Source organism: Bemisia tabaci, chromosome 3, assembly GCF_918797505.1.
Source record: "Bemisia tabaci chromosome 3, PGI_BMITA_v3".
NCBI classification, from domain to species: domain Eukaryota; kingdom Metazoa; phylum Arthropoda; class Insecta; order Hemiptera; family Aleyrodidae; genus Bemisia; species Bemisia tabaci.
This window is the reverse complement of record NC_092795.1, coordinates 12,131,799-12,145,166: the sequence shown is the minus strand read 5'-3', so window position 1 is coordinate 12,145,166 and position 13,368 is coordinate 12,131,799. Positions and strand designations below refer to the sequence as shown.

General features: G+C 35.1%; 1 protein-coding gene across 1 annotated transcript; it reads left to right on the top strand.

Moving 5' to 3' along the window:
- The first annotated feature begins 77 nt into the window (after nt 1–77).
- Cep164 (centrosomal protein 164) lies at nt 78–12,238 on the top strand. The gene is made up of 13 exons (XM_072297754.1): nt 78–465; nt 2,031–2,142; nt 3,326–3,456; nt 4,440–4,612; nt 5,269–5,410; nt 5,736–5,877; nt 6,582–6,778; nt 7,252–7,660; nt 8,197–8,590; nt 8,892–9,013; nt 9,709–9,838; nt 10,612–10,852; nt 11,992–12,238. The coding sequence occupies exons 1-12, from the start codon at nt 393–395 to the stop codon at nt 10,738–10,740; spliced, it is 2,154 nt and encodes a 717-aa protein (XP_072153855.1). The 5' UTR covers nt 78–392; the 3' UTR covers nt 10,741–10,852; nt 11,992–12,238.
- Nucleotides 12,239–13,368: the final 1,130 nt, after the last annotated feature.

Below are 13,368 nucleotides of genomic sequence, written 5' to 3'. Positions count from 1 at the left end.
GACAATAATCGAAAATCAGTTTTCTGATTGGCTAACGTGAGGATCGTTCATCGTCAAGGAATCTTGAATGAAGAACCATCGATAAACAAACAAGCAAGCTGATAAAAAATTTGTTCTTGTGATAAGTCGATTTTACCACCGAACAAAGCTCTTCTTTGATTTCTAGTCCCGTATTTACGTGTTTTTTACCTTTAGTTTAAATTTCTTTTTTGTTAAAATTTGTATCAAAAGTTCTTCATGATGGTCTGCAACTTTCGAGTGTGTGTATCTCAGTGCTGCTTGACCCTACTTACTATGTACAAATTCTCCTCTCCGTTTTAAATATTTAAAATGTTCGTGGTGTCCTTAATGTCCAAGATATTTCTTCGGAAGAGCAACTTTCACTCTGCACAATGAGCAGCACCTCTCATTCAATCGTATGCAAAGAAATATTCGACAAAACTTCAGAGCCTCCATCGGAGGAAGGTAATATGCATCTCAAGTATCTCCTTACTCATGAACATAAGTGCATAACCGACTGATGTTTTGCTAGCTAGTTTCAAATATCTCTTAGCTGTAAGATTTGTCGGCTTACTTTCTTCATCATGCTGAATTTGACTTTTTTATAACTGCTTGTTCATGTCAGATTCGTAGTTCCTATACGCCATAGGCATTCTCATTCAACCAGGTCAGTTGTGAGAGATGCAAATGTCAACTGTAAGTTGAAATATTGAATTAAAAATTGAGTTTTCCATCATAACTCTCAAGAACTAAAAGTGTTATCCTATTAGACTTAAACTTTTTTATCAAGATCATCAGGATCAAGTCAGTAATCTAGGTCATTATCTTATTAGTTTTAATCCCATCATTTGGTTGTTGTCCACTGAGTTAACCATTGGAAGACTGATCCTGGGAATTAGGTAGAGCGTTAGGCTGCACATGAAAAGGTTTTAACATTTCCATGACTCTTATGTGCTATAATTCATACAATCTTGAGTGGTGAGGTTTCTTTTACCTGCCGAACCCAGTTTTTCAGTCGCTTCATATTCATTTTAAACTCAACTAAGTACAATTCTAAAGTGAAATGAAATGACAGGATCAGAGTGCCTGTCAGGTAGGATATTCTGGACATCCCTTGAATATTCTAAGGGAGGTGGGATTGGTAACCGATCCACTGATGATACTTCCCAAGTTAATATTTTTCAGTGTCCAGTAACTTACTTCGTGCCCTTATGTGTGCTGCACTCAATACTTAGCTTTTCATTTATTGCATTTATTATTAGAGCAACCCCAATTTTTTTCTTAAATTTAAGCTAAGTGATTTTGCCCTCTTGTAGAGTGTAACAAAACATTTGCTGTCTTTATTATGGTGAAGGAATAGATGAATCAAACTGATGAATATTCTCAACATCATCTTCTCTTTCTTCAACTCTGTGTGTGGCTGAGTCATTCAGAAAGGACTCTACTTTTTGGACTACATTTTGCAATCGAAACTACAATTTCTGGCTCGCGTTAGAAACAACGTTTGTACCATTAGTTTCCCTACGTACTTAAGTGTTTTTATGGATTTGCTAGACATTGTAGTTCCTAATTGCAAAGTGAAGTAGTTTTGACCCACTGTCAAAACTAAACAGGCAGAAGGCCTAAACAAGACAGAGAGACCTAATTTGTCAGTTTCAAGGTGGTGGTCGGCCTCCTGTGGTGTAGTGGCTGTAGTGCTGGCCCTATGACCAAAAGGTCCCGGGTTCGATTCCTGACCAGGTGATCTGAGTTTGATGGTCTCAGGCAATGGTCACCTGGGGCTGGGGCAATAAGCGTGGGATTAGCCGATAGGCTATTTGAAATTGGTAAAAAAAGAAGAATTTTTTATTTAACAACTACCTTTCTCAAAATTCTTGTTTTTCTTAAAATTCTACTCTGAGTTTCGTACAGTCTTCTTTTATGGTCACTTCCTCCATGGAGTTAGAACTAGAATGAATATTCACTTTTTTAGCTCAGTCAGTCTTCCTATCCTAACCTTTAGTAATTATATGTTTTTTTTATGTGTATAGAAATTAAAGAATATGCGCTGAAAATTGGAATTAACTTAGAAGATGAACCTCACCTGTTGCCGCTAGCTATTGATGGATTGACACGGCCCCTTCCTACTCATTGGCAGCCTTGGTTTGTATTTAGTTGCAGTAAAATCAATTCTCAGAGTGAATATTTGAAATGATTTTTCTAAAAGATAATTTTTTTGATTTTATCAAGTGGAATGTCACCGCTAATAATTAACCAAGATTTCCATAGTTTGTCTGGAGATGAAAAAGTTCAAAGCAATTTTCAGTGGTCTCTTCATAAAAATTTTGGCACATGGTATGAACGAAAAATTTCAAACTAAACTGGAATTATAACAATTTGAACTTTGCAGCCTTAACTATGCAGTTTTTTGGGAAGGCTGTTCAAAAATGTAATCTGCTGTGTTGCAGGCTCAAAGTGGTTGATTTAAAATGCAAAGTTTTCCGCTTTGTTTGCTCAAAAATTCACTGATTCATTTTTATATTTTACTATAAAAATTTGCCCTTGGAACACTGACAGTCACATATTTATTTTATTTAAAGGATTAAAAACTATAAATATGTGGCTGTAGAGGCCTACCATATCTATATTTTAGTTTTTAGTAACATGTGGTATTTTAAAATCATGAGTAACACAAAACAGTACAAGTTTATTTCATAATTTTTCTTGATGTTCAAATCATTGTGTAAATTGATTACTTTTAGTTATAATCTGTAAGCTTTGACCTTCAGCGGGTCGATTGTTGAATCGTTATCGAATGCTTCTGATCGATAAATCCCTATCTTAACAATGCTATATATCGATCAAGGTCATTCGATAACGATTCAACAATCAAGGAGCAGATGCCCTCTTCATGGTTCAGAAGAAAGAAATTCTTTCCACATCAGGAGATCTGAGAGGGTAGCCTAAATTTTTTCAATCAGTGATGTCCTTTTTATGCAAGTTTCAGCTATTTTTATAAGACTAGATTCACAGCTGTTATCCTCAAGTTTAAAAATGGCAAAAACATCATTTTATGGAAATTGTTGAGGATTTTCTGCCCAGTCTCTTTCTCTGCCCAGCTCAGGTTACCTCTTTGGCTTTTATACTAACCAAAGTCCGTTAATACTAAAAACTTTTGAAACACTCTCGATTTCCTCAAGGGCAAATAATTGTGACGTAATAAAAGAACCTGTCCTCCTCACCTTTCTTTTATTTTCGAATGGTTTCATTTGTTATGTTTATTTAAAATTCTGATGTTTATTTTTCTTCTCCTTTTTCGTATAACAGTATCACTCTCTATTTTCAGCTATCATGTGGAGACCAAAAACTGGTATTACTTCAACTTTAAAACAAAAGAGACTATTTGGGAGCATCCATACGATGAACTCTACCGGAATGTTGTGCTGAAAGCAAGATACTTAGCGGAAAATAACGAAGGTAATGACTGAAACACCAAGCAGAGGTTGAAACATCAATCGGAGGTCAACATGTCCTTTAATTTTAAATTTAAGATCTTCAAGTGGTCAACTCCATGAAAGTTTCAATACTCAATGTAGGTTTAAAGCATATTAGTTTCAAGAAAGAATCACAAATAATATTCATGTGTTTAAGGGGAATAGTGTGCAAGGGTAAAATACAATTTTCTAGATGTTATTTATATACTAATGTATTATTCTTCTAAGAGCCGTAAATGAACATATTAAAAAGCTTAATTTAACCATGTACTCTTTCACTTTCTTGGGCACCAGACAAACATTGCTTGTTTATCGTTCGTTTTTTTCAATCTTGAAACTGATGTGTTTTACATACTGCAAAGAATCTTCAAAAATTTGACATTTTCAATTTTTAAAATAAAGAATTACCCTACGAGAAATGTAAGGAATTTAATTAATTATTGCTCTGACTGATTGTGCTTAACCCCCATGTTCTATAATGAACCTTCAGTACCAGCCAAAAATGTTATTGCTAGTACCCTTTTTAATCTGACATAGTTGCAGAGGCACATGCAAAAGATGCTTTCATGCACAAGATGTCTATCTACATACAAAATCTTTAGCAGATAGACTTGTTTTGGGTAAATTTTTTCAATTGTAAGTGTTTGCTTCATCAGATGAAGGTTGGAACTGAGTTTAAATTTTAGCTTTACATAAGTTACAGCGGTACATAAGTTATTTAAGAGATAAGAGGGTTCAAGATTTTCTCTAAGTACCCAGAGGGTGTATTAAATGTTACTTTGTAGTCAGTCCAACCCTGATCCCTATCCAATATTAGAATTGGAGAATGTGCCAACCTGCTGATTGCATTAATGAGCCAAGGGTCTTTGTAGAGACCGTTTTTACCATGGTAACTGCATTTTTTCCCACTGATTTATCAAATACAAGTATTTAACTTAAACATCAAAGTCAATTTTTTTTCTGCAGAGGACACTTCACTCCTGGAACTGTGCAAACCTCTGACCTCAGATTTTGAATCTCTAGAGCAAGAAATACTCCTTATTGTGGCCGAAGAAATGCTTCCAAACAAAGGGCTCAACCTTTCCAACAACCCTCTGTTTTTTTCTACTCCTGGATCCTTGAATCGGAAACCAACGCTCGTGAGTAATGCGATATATTTCCTCTTCTATTCTTGATAGCTTCTCCACAAGAGACTTGACAAGTTTCTCTAGTTTTTAAAAACAGAGTTGTCTCTGTCATGGGATACCGAGTAAACTGGGCAATGTCATAGAAGGCTTGGAAATGTCATGAAAAACCCGGAAATATCAGGGAAAACCTGAAAAGATCGGGGAAAATGACGAAAGTGTCAGGAAAAATTTTTTAAGTCTCCTTCATTTGCTCCCTGCAATGGGTTTGATGTTTCAAGCAAAAAAATTTGCCTGGAAACTATTTCAGATTATGTCTTTTAAACCATCCGGTGTATCTTCAATTGTTACAGAATTTCCCCAAAATGTATCTAAAAAGTCTAGGTTATGTCAGGAAATTTTATTTTTTAAATTTGGTGGCAACTCTGCTATCCTTGATAGCTTCTTTTCTAGAGTTTTTACAAGTTTCTCCACGAAACTCTCGAATTGGCCTTCACCGCCTATCCAAACTTGGAAGCAGAAAATCAAGAGGCTGCGCTGCACTGATGATGGGTCCAATTAGACCCAATACTTGTCTACAGTTGCCCTCTTCATTGGTCGCAATTAGGTTTACAGTTTGTGCTGTTTACATTCTATATGCCTTCTAATAGGATTCTCTGGTTTAATTTCAGACTCCGATTGATAAGGATAGCAAGAAAAAGCAGATGAAGAATGAAGCTTTGAAACCGTCTGCTAAGTTGTCAAATCCTCTGAATCATAAGTCACTCACCGCAAACTTGCAATTAAAGGATAGATCTTTGAACTCTTCAAGTGGTATGTAAATAAATATGGTCAAATATCTAGAGAGACTGAGAATGACTAATATAACTATGACTTTGACTTTGACTATGACCTTGACTTCGACTTCGACTATAACAATGACTTTGACTTTGACTATGACTATGACAGAGTGAATATATTGAGCATCATTGTAAATCATGAAAGTAGATTTTTTTTTTTTTTTTAATAACGCTTTCTCCTCCTAAGGTCACCCCGGAAATTCTGAATGCTTTATTTCTTGTGGTTCCACCCTGTTCATGATTCATCATTTCATCAAGGAAGATTTTTATTTTAATATTATGCCTTTATATTCTTTCAGTAATTTCAACCAGTGGGTTTTCATCGATGGACTCAAAACAGAAATTGGATTTAAGTTTATATGATCATGTGAATGAATATGATGATGACTATATTTCATCTCTGGCGAGCGATAGGAAAACATCTCACTCTGAAATTCTTAGGTAATTAGTCAATCAATTGGTTATTATGTTATGAAGTGTAGAGTTTTCAGAGAGTTTCAATTTTTACATTTTCTTGTCTTGTAAATTGCATAACATTATTTCATTTTTTTTAAAGAAGTGCAGTCATAAAAATGAGGGTATTTCAACCACGATTATAAATCTGTGAGTTGTACATTTTAATTTTCTGAGGGATTTTTGGCGATTGAATTCTTGTTTTTTAACAAAATGCAATCACTACAAACCTGAAACAAATTTGACTAAGTTTTTTGCAGCATTTTTTCCGGAAATCACAAGAATTCAGTTTTGAATTCACCTTAGCGGGTGAATGTAATAATAGTGGAAATGGTACAAAGTGCTGCCAAGAGGATAAATCAAAACTGCTGTCAGAGGGACTTTAGTTTTTGTTCTACTCAAGTTGACATCATCATATTTGGTCAAAAAAATTCACTTCATTCATTACAAATATGATTAGTGGATGAGCTGAGCATGTGAAACAAAAAGTATTTCAATTGTCAGAACTAGACAGAGTCTAATGTTGTACATCAGTCTTAACTTTTAAGGACAACCTTTCGGTCAAAAATACACATCAGACTGCTTGTGGCATGAGGTTTAGTTTCCATATTTTTATCAACAGTAATTTTTGTTAATTTTACGTTTGTTTCTTGTATTCCTCTAAATCTTTAATTTTGTCCTAAAATCCTCAGGAAAACTAGCAAGACTGAATCGCGGAAGGGGACTGTTCGCTTCCATCTATCAGACAAAGATGCTGCCATGGAGGATGAATCGCTCCACAAAATTTCAATTGACGATGTAGCAAGTCTCGGATTGTCAACTGATAGTGGTGTGGTATCTTCTCTAAATCCAGGAAAAACCAAAGTTAAATCGTCCTTCACTCTCATGGGTAATGATTTTTCCTACTAAAACTGAGTTAAAACTAAGATTGAATAAACAGGTTACATTTTAACTGCAGATTATTAAGGAAAATATCAGCCACTGTAATTCAGAATGAAAGTAACAGTGCACAAACTAAACGACAAATCATCCTTTGAATTTTGACGTAGTTTCCAAGAAGGTGGACTTTTCTTTCCACCTTTGATTTCTAAAATATTTTATTGAAATATTTGTTATCAATCTACTATATTCACCAATTAGGTATAAACTACATTTCACAGGAAACACCCTTATGGCCCTGATTTATCTCATAGTAAACTTTCAAGCTCATTAAAACCTCTTGAATGTATGGTCGTAGAAAAATTGTACACAGTAACAGTTTATCAAACAGATTTTCCCACTTGCAGGAACCTCATTTCATTTAAAAAAAAACTGTACCATTTCAAAATCCAAGAAATTGTAAATTTTTATTTTTATTTGTAGGTGGAGGCTCGGCATTCCTCAAAAAATCTGGGAAGAAAACCGACGATAAAGATAGCATGGAGACGGACGGAAAGAAAGAATGTAGTGACAATGAAGACTCAGTCAACAGTCATGGGGCCATCTTCGATGGCAAGAAGAAACTGATGTCGTCTAAATCGATCTCAGCCCAGAACTTGTCAGAATTCTCGACGAAACGCGAGCGACCATTGATCCGGTCCCACACAACGGACGCACAAGATTGCAACACACTTGTCGGAGATTTTGATGAGGACTTGTTCCATGAGAGTATTCAGCCAAGTGATGGGTTAATCGATCACTCTTTTCAAAGTGAGGACGTTTCAGATGAACAGAGCAAGCTATTAATGAGGAAGAATAGAAGTAATCTCATAGTGAAGGACTCAGCTGACAGGTACCATCTAATTCTAAACTTGAATTTTAATGCAAGTAAATTCAGGTCCCAAATCTCGCATGACAAAACCTTGAAGTCGGATTTATACATTCAGCTCATTTAGAAAAGAAGGCCGAAGTTTTAATTCATGCACCTCTTTCTGTCATCAAGTTGTTTATTTATTTATACATTTTTATTTCCACAAAACTACCTGTTTCTTTCATGTAATTTGATGTTCCGAAAGGAGGAGAGTTTGGAACCTTTGTTTTGATAATACAAGTCAACTTTGAAAAGACCGCTGTTGACAGAAACATCGACTTTATTAGAACCGATTGAGATTCTAGCGTATGTATGCAGTGTTGCTTCGTAAGTCTTTCCTTCAGGATTTACGGTCGCAAGCAATGTTAGACTCATTTTTTCCAGCTTGGAGAACCCTCCAATACCCTCAAGGGTCCTCTCATTTTTATTACTTTTTGATGTAACATTCTCTGAGAACTCAAGAGACACCCCTCGGTTCATAAAGACAATTTTCATGAGACTTTCTTTTCTTCTTTCAGGCTTCAAAAATCATCTACAGATCTCAAGTTAGACAGCTCTCAAAGTTCGCAGCCCGAAAACTCTATTAAAAGTACGAAAATCACGCCAAGCTCGTTGAAGAAAGTGCTCAACATCCGTTTTGGTGTGAATGAGTTAGAAAGTGTGTCATCAAGTGCTTCAAATGCGTTTGATTCACAAGAGGTGTCCGAAGAAGAAAGTGCTAAAGCCTCGAATGCCCGCAATGTATCAAAGGAGGCTCGTAATTTATCAGCTAACTTGCGACGAGCAAGTCTTCTCAACCAAGATAGATTTGATGATTCTCTGAAAAGTGATTCTCTTTTAGAGTGCAAGGATTCATCCTCTGGGAATTTCAAACGAGATTCTCCTTCTCTCGAGACTTCAGTCAATCAAAAAGTAAGTTACTTTCAGAAACTCTCTTTCTTCACTATCCTAGAAATTTGCTGACATTGTTGTGAGCTCGATAATAGGGGACAAATATTCCATGAATAACAGGGGTGAGTAACATGCAGTGGAGTGCATTTATAGACATAATTGAAAATCGTAAAATATAAATGCAAAAAAAAAACAATGTAAAGAAAAGTCAAAATACTGAACACCATAATCGCTAAATGACAACGGTCAGTTTCAAACACAATTTTTTCCTTTTTTTTAAAAATTATTCTTGTCTTTTAAAATTCGGTCTTTCTCTCTGCAGGAATTTGAGAAAGAGGGTGTGAAGATGGGCCAAGAAAATTTTCGATCAGCTTCAGGAGGCAGCCATTTTTCTCACTTACAAGGGCCCAGTGGGGCTGCAGAAGATGGTAACGATGTTAGAAGGTATGATCTATTATGGCAGATTTTGTGACAGTAGATTTCTGTTGTCCAAAGAAAAAGGCAAATATTTGCGATCACATGTGTCTTGTCTAAATAAATCCTCTTTTTTCTCTTATTTTTGTACAATTCCCTCCATTCAAGTTTCTAAAGTCGGAAGTGGTTCATTTTTATAAATGAATAATGTACACAATAGGAATTTAGGAAATAATTTCGTTTTAAGTAAGATGGACGTCATTTTCTTCTCTGCTTAATTGTCTCAAATCTAACTATCCTTTTTTTCATTTAATTGCTACTATTATGTACGCGTACGCCTATTTATCATACATGCATTTTTTAGCTTTAAGCATTCATCTATTCTTGTCTCTGATTTGTTAAAGCATTCATCAAACATTAGTATCACTTAGCATTCACCAACCCAAAAATTGTTTCGTTTTTTATCGCAAAAATTTGCCCCAAGGAAAGGAAGTAGTGATGGTAGTTGTTATATTTTCGAAGAAAATCATGGAGCGGAGGGGGGGGGGAATATCACGATACTGCATTCAGTAACCTAAAAGAAAGAAAAAAGAAAAGCGAGCATCGAAAAAACCCACTCAGCAGACTACTCCTTTCACCAAGTTGGCTTTGCTTCAGTTTGTGAAAGTTTATGTGACTGATTTCATTGTTTGTAAAAAACCAACACTTTTTGTTGCTTTTCTCAGGGTGCTGGAACGTGTACAAGGGCTTTGGAGCGAGGAAGAAACTGAGTCTGCCAAACACACCGCCGAACTTGTCAATAGACTTGAGAAATCCATTGAAGACAAATTAAAATCCAAAAAAGAAAAAACTCTGGTACTGATTTTATCTGTGTCTGCAGTTGTATAATCTAATTAAGGAATTTTAGAGAAAGAGAGAGAGAAAGCTGAGTCTTATGAATATTTTTAGGGTGAAAGAAATGGTTAAAAGTTTTTCCTCAATTTAAAAATGACTGTTAAAAGTGTGCTTAAGAAAAGTTTCACAAGAGTTTTTAACCGAAAGTTTTGATACCACCATACGTTTTTTTTTCTTAAAGTAGAGATTTTCAATGCTTTATTGCATCTCACTTCACTTTAAAATATCAAATTTTTCAGGCCAGTAATCCATTGTCTCTCCGAGTTGCACAAGGAGCCTGAAATGTTACTTTTCTGAAACCTCATCAGTTTGACCAATACATTTTTCCTTGAAGACCATACTATGTATTTCCTCTGTGATGTAAATAGCAGGGTTTTAAAATCTACCAGAACAGAAAACCTTGTTTACCTATAAGAAAAAACGGAAAGATCGAGGATTCAACCATGTCCTTCGCTAATTGTGGTGGTAGTCAAAAGATGCGATCAAATTTAGGAAATTTTCTGGTAATTCTAATCTTTAACTTGAGATTCTGCACCCAAAAAAAGTCTATTAAAACCTATTTCTTAGTTGGCGCCAAAATTGACCGAGGAAATAATTGAATCTACCATTCTTTTCTCTATAGTCAGTGCCTAAAATAATTGAAGAATAGCTGAACTTTTTAGACTTTTTTTCGCATTTGATTTGTGTTACACTGTTATTGATAAAATATTAATCATATAAATCTTTCTGAACAGGAGCTTGATCAAAGTTTAACAGAGTTGGAGGAGAAATTATCAAAATTGAATAAATACAAAGAGGCAGAGGTTGAAAAACAAAGTAAGCATGTTGAAAAAGACATTGGCAGATATAACATCGGACTTTGATGCTCGACTCCAACTCCTGAAAGCAACTAAACAGCAAGAGATGGAAGAAGTCAAGAAAAAAGCAGAGAAGGAGCTTGAGCTGATTCGAACTCAACTAAGTGTTGAAAAAGAGGTTTGGGACTTTGATATTCCTCTTCTTATCCTTCCCTTAAAAATTATTTAAGAATTTTTCTTTCATCCTAATTATCATGCTAGTAGCCTTCCAACTTCAACCCATAATTCCATGAGTCATCTGAAGTGGCAAATTTATTTTTCAATGGTCATTTACAAGCATTGAGGATCCTTCATGATTTTTGATGAGGTAATCATTATGCATAAAATACTGAGATGAGCAACAGAAATTGAGGCCATCAAGAATTTGTAAGGTGCCATGTTTGGCCAGGAGCCTTTATTTTACACTCGCATACAGGTGAAGTTGGACTGATTCATTTTTACGGAAAATTTTTTCAAGCCTATCGTTTGAAAGAAAAACACCTCAACATCAAAGAGTGATGTACTCCTTTTATTACCAAAAATTATACGCCAATGAAAACGATCAAATTCTTTTAAAATAATTCACTGCATGATACCAACTCCATCTAAGTTCTACAATTTTGGAAGTAGTATTTTCTAGAAAAAGTAATAGATTTATGATTCTGTGTGTTGTAAAGCTTTGCATTCAATAGCCGTTTGTAAACAAGATTTGTATCGTTTAATTCTCCGCTTTGTCTTTAAAATTACCTGTGAGCCTGAAGAAGTGATATTTCTGCCCCTAGAACTGGAAAGTTTGGATGATGAAGTATTCGTGAATTTGCATAGAGGAAAGGACTTCTGTACACAGATGCAAAATTACCCAGAGTGTTTTTATCAAGTTCTATAAATTGATTGAGTTTTTAGTTTTCAATGGACACATTCAAGCATTCCAGAAAACAAGTTACGTAGAGAGTATTTTATTTTAAGGCTGTTAGAAAGCTCAGAGTTGTGTTCAAATTTAACAATTTTGAATCTTGAATAAGGAAAAACTATGAGAAGCTTTTTTTTTTAAATTAAATTTTTTGAGCTCCTTATTTCCAAGCAATTTTAACTCAGTTTAGTTTGATATTGTTGGATGTTCCTCATACCGAATTTTTGTGAAATACTTATCAGAACAACAGGAATAGTATCTCTATCTTGAGTTTCACGGCACAAAAGTCCTTTCTCCTTGGGAATGTACCTGTTTACTTTTTTTAATTGGCCTTGAATTGAGTAAAATACATTGCCTGTGATGACTAGGTGCTGGAAAAAACGCTGAAGGACATGCAGGCGAGCTACAATGAGAAACTGAACATTGCACGGAAGGAAGGCGAAGAACAGGTGAAAGCAACAAAAGAAAGACTGGCGCAGGAATTGCTTGAGATGCGGCAGGGCAACAAAGATGCACTCATGATCGTCAAACACGAGAATAAGTCTTATATGGATGAAATATTCGAGCAGCATAAAGGACACATGGATCATATTCAAGACATGTTTGCTAAAGAGGTCAGAGCTCAGATCATTAACAATGTCCTCCGAATGTCCCTGTTCTCAGTTGCAAACTTCTATATATTTCTTTGTCAGAGAAATTTGAAAAATGAAACAGTTCATGAATCTTTTAATGAACTTTCGAGGGAGAGAGAGAGTCTAGGTCTGCGTCATGATAGGGTCATGAGTGGTCAAGTCCTGTGTTTCGCCACTTTATACTTTACAGGTTCGAAGAGATTGCATGATCTTCTGAGTGAAAAACATTTTGAAGTCAAATTTTGTTGCAAATCAACGGACACAGCATATTCAGAGTTAAGTCATTCACAAGGCGTGACAGGGTCACAGTTTAAATTTTTAGGAAGAAAGTATTTTTCAAATAGCCGCAAATTGAAAGTGAATGAAAAATATACAATTAGCAATTATTTCAGAATTAAAGATTTTATTGAAAAATTCTGTTTAAATAGTTAGACTGCAATGAGAGGATCAAAACAGTCCTAAATGACCAAAAATAGCCTAAATAAGTAGAATGGAATCTAGGAGCAGCAGGTGGTCGCCATCTTCAGGAGAAGGGAGAGAGAAAAAATAGCGAGTAGAAGAGATAATTATTATTCTCTAATCAAAACGCAGAACAGGCCAAGATATTGATAGCGTGGAGACCCTATTAGATGTGCGCTGTTTGATAACAGGCAACTCCTCAGCATCAACATCTTTGATGGTTCAGCAAACTCACTTATTATATTTTTTCTATTATTTTAATTCATTTCTGACTTGGGGATTTTTTGCAACCTATTTGCCTGAAAAGAAGCAGTTGTGTGCTTAAAATGGCCATCCTGTGATTCTTTTGAGTCTACCAAAACTGTTGAAACTTCAGCCAGAAGTGAATATTAGTCAATGTATTAGGATGCTAGACAATGTAGACTAAGTTTCCATTGCAATTTTTGATTTTTTTTCTTTCAGGAAGCATTGCTAGAAATGAAACATAAAGAAAAAGTGGAAGCTTTAGAAGGGATGGTCTACAAAGTTGATAAAGATTGTCTTGATTTTGCACAGTTAAGCAGGTATGCCAACATAATCTCTCTTTTATTTCTGAACAAAGTAAGTTTGCACCTGACATTTTCATTAATAAAATACTTTTTTAGAGAAAAGATT

What these genes read in the sequence shown, in the direction of transcription:
- Cep164 (XM_072297754.1), top strand. Translation starts at nt 393, where the DNA reads ATGAGCAGCACCTCTCATTCAATCGTATGCAAAGAAATATTCGACAAA. An exon ending in TGAATCGGAAACCAACGCTC is followed by an intron (nt 4,613 to 5,268) that starts GTGAGTAATGCG and finishes GTTTAATTTCAG; the next exon opens with ACTCCGATTGATAAGGATAG. An exon ending in ATCTTTGAACTCTTCAAGTG is followed by an intron (nt 5,411 to 5,735) that starts GTATGTAAATAA and finishes ATATTCTTTCAG; the next exon opens with TAATTTCAACCAGTGGGTTT.